Source organism: Amblyomma mixtum, chromosome 2 (assembly GCF_055824585.1).
Source record: "Amblyomma mixtum isolate Tamu chromosome 2, ASM5582458v1, whole genome shotgun sequence".
Lineage (NCBI taxonomy): Eukaryota > Metazoa > Arthropoda > Arachnida > Ixodida > Ixodidae > Amblyomma > Amblyomma mixtum.
Window position 1 is genome coordinate 303,511,232 of NC_143013.1, and position 6,572 is coordinate 303,517,803.

Genomic DNA, 6,572 nt, shown 5'->3' on the forward strand with positions numbered 1-6,572 from the left:
CTCAGTGGTTAACGCGTTCGTCTAATGAGCCGCTCTACCCGGGTTCGAACCCGGCCGCGGTGGTCGCGTTTCGTTGGAGGCGAAACGCAAAAGGCGCCCGTTTGCTGTGAGATGTCAGTGCACGTTAAAGATCTCCAGGTGGTTGAAATTATCCCGGAGGCCTCCACTACGGCATCACTTTCTCTCTTTCTTCTTTTACTCCCACCTTCCTCCATTCATCTACGGTGCGGTTCAAGTGTCCACCGAGACGTTGCACCGAGATATGTGAGACAGTTACAGTGTCCTTTCCGTTCCTCAAAACCAATTTCATTTCATTACACAGTCAGCCGGTCCTCTAACCTTCTCACTTTTTGACAGCGTGTTTTCTCTTTCGAAAAGCGCAACAGAAAATTTTCCGCTGTCGCAAAAGACTTTTCGTTAGCATTTCTTGCCACGAACTTCTAGTTACAACAGAAATTTTGTAGCGAAAGCTACACTACTCTAGACAGCGGCGCATTTCGGGCGGTCGTCGGAAGCCGATGGTGCGCATGCGCCGTAACCATGGCAACCGGTTGCCATGGTTGTTAGGCACCGAGCATAATATGCTTGCTGCCTTTCGCTACGTTTCGGTACCTTTCGCTATGTATATCCTGGCCTAGCTGAGCTAAGCCACAGCAAATTTTTGTAGTAAAAAGCGAATTCTGCAGTAATCTTGTAGCGACAAAACTACAGAATCGTACGGCAGAAAAATGCCACAATACTACAGAAAAATATGTCATTACAACAAAACGACTAAACATTCTGTCGTATTTCTGGCAAAAACCTGTCTTTTTTTTTCGACTGGGTTGATTCTAAAATAGCAATAATCAGCCATGAAGACTGGCTACCGTAATTGCTCATGCATTGGTCGACCCCTTTTCTTTTTTTCAGAATTGCACTCTTCATATCTGAAAGTCGATGAATACGCGAACCACATCGAAAGTTTTGCGCAAAGCTGGGTACGAACGCAGAAAAAGAAGGGAGAGAACGCGAAAGGATCTTACTACGGACAGCCTTGCCTTCCGGCCGCCTTCGATCTTTCACAATTTACGGCAATAACCGAGCTGGGAATGGCGGAATTAAAATGGACAGGGAGGAAATAGCGTGGTGGTTTTGTAAATGGCGTGATTGAAATTGATGTTGCTTTGTGAAATACTTGAGCAAAGATTGTTAGTAACTGTATAACCTTCTTCACAAATAATTTTGTTCCAATGTCTTCATATGTGTTCATTCTTGTGCACATACCTGTGTAGTTAGCTATGTGATTCTCTTTGTGTCCATGTCCAACATACTTTTAGTGATTCTGTGCCAGCTGTCAAATGTGTACGTCCGGGGTGAATGCCTCGTCAGGAGACACAGGAGTCTCCTTTTGCCTTACCTCGTGGACATATTTCACATCGTGTATTTATGTCCGAAATTAATTGAAATTGAAATTCAGAGAGGAGCGGCAGAGATTAGTTTGGGCAGAAAAAATAATGAAAAAATTGGCAGTGGTTTAGCTCTGGTTAAACCTGGAGGATTGCGAAAGCAACGAGGAGAGAGAGAAAGGCGATGGAGAGCGCGCGGCAGCGGCGGCGGCCCCGGCACGCTAGCTATGCGCCGCTACTGCGCATGCGCAACTGGCGAGTGCGGTGGCGGCACCTGAGTCACCCGCGCAGCGACGGCGGCGGCGTGCCAGCTGTGTGCCGTGTGACGTCACTGCTTCTCGCGCATGCGCGGTATGGCCTTTCGTCAGCTCCGCGAAATGGCTCGGCGACTAACGTAGTGTTGCTTTCGCTACAATATAAAGTGCCGTGCCCACACCGCCAGTTGGTACAACGGGCTAGAGAGGTGCGATCGTGAGAACGGACAGAGTAGAGGAGCTTTAATGGAGGAATTTACTCAATTTTACTCCTTCCTGTTTAGAGCGCGTGATGAACGAGGCAAAAAAAAAAAAAAGCTGAGCACTGGCTCAAACCAAAACATGACCAACATTCTCGGACAAAAATTTTTTTATATTGAAAAATTGTAAGATACTGGTAAGAAAATATTGAAGGTAATGAATGGTCCATTCTTCTGATACGTAGCAAAATCTTTCTTATCACGTGTCTTCATCGATCGCATCGAAGTTATGACTGCCATAGAAAACCAATGGGGAACGTTTTTGACGGTAGCAAAAACGTTAATAGCAAAAAAAAAAAAGAATGCAAGGCTGCCGTCAGGTCATTAGTGATTGGTGATGGATGCAAACTCCCAATGTATTAAAAAAACGTGAAACGAGCAGTGATTAGTGAGTGGTGATCTATAATTTTAATCGGTAATTGCGATTGGTAATTAAATGTGCTTTATAATTGGTAATTGATACTTGTGATTTCGGAAACCGCTATCGGGTCTACGCTTGAGGTGAAGCTTAAGCTTGCCCCTAATTATGAATCCGAAAGATGGGAAACCGGGAATGATAGAATCATTTACCGCGATAATGAAAAAATAGTTCTCACAGTAGTGCGTAGCAGGCATTTCAGGGAGCAAGATTATTACATGCATTGGTCGCAAAACTACTTAGCAAGTATGGCGACCTCATTAAAGTTGCTAGCCACGTTTCGGAAACCTAAACCGTCTATTAGGGCAAACTATTCACAGCAAATGATATCCAGCTGCCCACGAGCCCCCGTAATGTAGCAGCTCAAGATTCAGTCGTTTTGAACTGCACGCCGCAGTCAGTATCCTTCGAAAAAAAAAAGCACGCGCATTTTCCTAGTTCTAGGCACTGTCCAATAACACACCCTGCAAGTCCACAAATCCAGAGGAATAAAGTCGTCGGACAGGAGGACAGTTCATTTAGCGTGCATCTTGCTCGGAGTTTTCAGAAAGCTACGAGCTAGTTCTGCCGACTGCGAGTGCTCACTGCCGACTTTTCCGAAGCGGTAGCAGACTTGGATCTTTTGCTTCCGTGGCTAGGTTCCCGCACTTCCCTGGCTTCCCTTTGTTCCAGTGTCTTCTTCATGCGCTCGACGTTCTGTTCCCTGAAGACGGATGTGCACTTGACAGCGATCTTTGCGCATTCGGCCGTAGTGTTGCGAGGTAGTGTCCGCAGAACGAGGACGGAGGCAAACATCAGAGATCCTGAAACGGCGAAAGTAACGTCTTCGCGGCCAACTTTCTGCAAAAGCGTGCTTACAGACGCCACGGTGGCGCCCAGTCCACCGAATCCGATAAAGCAGCCGGTAGAGGTGCCACGAACGGCGGTCGGGAAGAGCTCGAGGCTCAGAGTGGCGAGGGCAGTGTATGCAACAAAGACCAGAGCCTTGGCGGACACGATAAGGCCCTGTTTCAAGATCAGGGAATCGGAGGCGATGGTCAGGCTCGACAGGCACTGCAGAACGCTAAGCACTGCGAAGCACGTGCTGATAAACTGCAGCAAAGGGACTCTGGTGATCACGTAGAGCATCCCCGCAAGACTCAGCACGACCAGTGCAAATGAGACCCAGTGCAACACGAGAGACTGCTGAATTAGCCAGGACTGGACTACGACCCGCAAAACGAAATGCGCTGAGAAATAGGTGAAGAACACGGCCACAGCTCGCTTGCGAATGGAGACTCCTTGGAACATCTCCACGGCGGTGGTACCCCGGTCTTGGCGAGAGTTGTCGGCGGCTCTACTCTTCACTTTATCCATCAGGCACGCCGCGTTATAGAGCGGAAATAGGTTGATCTCTGCAGCGGCGAGCATCACATCTTCCGCTTCCTGGAATCGGGCCTTCGCCACCAGCCAACGGGGAGACTCCGCACTCACACAGAAAGCTGCGGCCGACAGGAACGTAGGTGCCAAGAACACTGCCTGTTTCAATCTCCAGGAAGTTCTCACGAGTCTCATGATTTCGAGCCAGAGTTCGGAAAAGACGACCGCCGCTGCACCGGCGATCACAATGTGTAGCGGCCGGTTCTCGTGGGTCGTGACTTCGAAGAAGAGGGTGCCAGCGACGATAAAGTGAGCAGCCGCGCTTCCTGACGCGATGAATTTGGCCACGGCGTGCACAGGAAAGGTCCCTCCGAGACAGAGGCCAATAGTTGATGCCAGCAAGCTTGCTGTGGTTCCCATTAGGACCGGTCTACGGCCTACAGTGTCAGCGATAGATCCAGCGGCGATGCTGACAACGGTTACACTAAACACGTTCAATAAAACAAGAGCATCGCGCAGGAACCGCCGGTCGCAAACCATGTCCCATTGGCTTACCACCGACGTTGCCGCTTGCTGTTCGTCGTATTCCCACGCTGCGCACGGTACCGTCCTGGTGTCATTTCCGTGGTAAGGGTTTGCGTATTGGTGGCATTTGCTGTACTGTCCGTCCGCTTCCAGGGGAATGGTTAAATTCTTCCATTCCTGTGTGGACATGTTCCAATGCTGTGGTCGCTTGCACCAATGGTCGACGTCTCCCATTGTAAGCATGGTGGCGTAGACATGGCAGTTCTTCAGATAGATCCCGAGGGCTAAGAGAAGCAGCAAGCGCCTCTGGAACGCTCCGTGTCCGAAGCCGTCGTAACAGTCGAATTCTTCGCTGGATAGGAGATCCTGGTTTTCCAGTCGATGAGGAAGGAAAAGGTTCATGTCTCCTTTGCTGCGAAGAGCCCTGAGAATACTTGCAATCCTTAAGCGGGCATCCCTGGGAAAACGCGAGAGCCGTAGTCTCCTTCTTCTTTTACTGCGCAAATAAAGCTTTCTCTTCTTCAACCACAAGGCCCATACTCCAGAGCGTGATACATATGCTACAATACCCGAAGACAATAACCTTGAGTTTCCATTCGTAGTCTTCATGGCCTTGGATGCGTAAACGCGTAATCGTGACCGAAGCTATTACATGTACGTCGAGTTTTCACCGACGTACACTTGACCGCCTCGTGGAGCTGTTTCTGTCACCCGGCCTATTTTGCTGCGATACAACTTTGTTGTGGGGCCCATGTCTGAGAATTACAGTAATAAATGAATTTTCTTGTTTTGTTTGAATGAAATACGTTCCGGCGCTCGAAAATTGCGGGTGTGATGGAAACCATGTCGCACATCCTGCACCACTTTTCCTTGTTCTCCTTTCGGTGTCCCATGATTGGCGCAGTAGACTGCATTGATCTTGCTGGCAGCCACGCTAGCTGGCGTCCGTCCGTCCGTCCGTCCGTCCGTCCGTTCGTTCGTTCGTTCGTTCGTTCGTTCGTTCGTCCGTCCGTCCGCCCGTCCGTCCGTCCGTCCGTCCGTCCGTCCGTCCGTCCGTCCGTCCGTCCGTCCGTCCGTTCGTTCGTTCGTTCGTTCGTTCGTTCGTTCGTTCGTTCGTTCGTTCGTTCGTTCGTTCGTTCGTTCGTTCGTTCCATTCTATTATATTCTATTCTATTCTATTCTATTCTCTTCTATACATCGGTAGATTGATCGATTGATTGGATCGGATTGGTTGGCATGCGGGTCCGCAGTGGCCGACCGGCAGGAGCAATGACGAGGAGACGGAGAGTTTAAAGGAAAAACAGGAAGAAAATTATGTTCACATATTTACATCGTGCTGCAGCGAAATACACGCTACATGCCAAGAGACGTCAGAATGGAGAATGCCGCGAACAAAGAGTCGGGAGCTCTGAAATACAGTCGTGAGCACAGATTCTCGCCCTTTTCGTCCAATCAGGAAGGACTGCCGTTTTGGGCGCTATCTTTGGGAGCGTCCCGGTAGCTGATTGGCCCAAACTTGTAACACGTCCACGAAGATGACGCGCAGGCTCGGAGAGTCGCAGGCCACATATGGGGAGGAAAGGGGGTTTACTTCGACACTGGTGTGCCCGCTCTTTGTCCGGCTACCGCAGTTAATTAGCGCCTATGCGCCGAGGCACTTGTTGCAAGTAAGTTCACAACAATGATCAACAATTGAAACAAACAACGAGGAAAAAATTATACGGACAGTGGAAGGAAACGTTATTCTCGAGTTTTATAACCAACGCAATAACCGCATTAATAAGAAAGCACTAATCTCGAGCTAATCGGCACCACCGCAAGAATTGCTTTAACTTCTCGCGAACCAGCAGCTCGGAGTAGACTGTTGCCCCTTGTTCGACTTTCGAGCCTCCAGCACAAGTGAGTAGCTTTCACCCCCCCCCCCCCCCCCCCCCCCCCCCAATTTCATCCTACAGCCTCAAGAAGCTTCACCCATCGACCACCTCCCCTCCACACTCCCCTAGCTAGAGGATGCCCGCTCATCCACCTCCGCCCGCCTTGAGGGTAAATACAACTGCTTTCCCACAGTTGTCGCATCAGATGTCTGAGAGTCCCGAAATTTTTATCGCTTTTGCTCTTGGTAGCGGCCGGTATGTGCTTTGTGGGGTTTAATGTTCCGAGGCGACATAAGGGCTCACCTGAGCCTGAGGATCACCTGAAGTTCTTTAACGGCACAGACGTCGCATAGCCCACGGCCGTTTCTGCATTTCGCCACCATCGAAATTCGGCCGCCGCAGCCAACATTCGATCCCGTGACCTCTGGATGTGTACATGGTTAATAACAGAGCATGAAACAGCAACACGAGAAAAGGCAGGCACAAAACGCGCTCTA

The 6,572-nt window shown here is 49.8% G+C and overlaps 1 protein-coding gene across 1 annotated transcript; it reads right to left on the bottom strand.

The window, feature by feature from the left end:
- Nucleotides 1-2,875: 2,875 nt before the first annotated feature.
- LOC149364748 (solute carrier family 22 member 7-like) lies at nt 2,876-4,636 on the bottom strand. The gene has a single exon (XM_089568750.1). The coding sequence runs from the start codon at nt 4,601-4,603 to the stop codon at nt 2,876-2,878; it is 1,728 nt and encodes a 575-aa protein (XP_089424876.1). The 5' UTR covers nt 4,604-4,636.
- Between the last annotated feature and the right edge of the window lie 1,936 nt (nt 4,637-6,572).

Bases quoted from the DNA above. Each gene is read 5' to 3' on its own strand.
- LOC149364748 (XM_089568750.1), bottom strand. From the start codon at position 4,603: ATGAACCTTTTCCTTCCTCATCGACTGGAAAACCAGGATCTCCTATCC.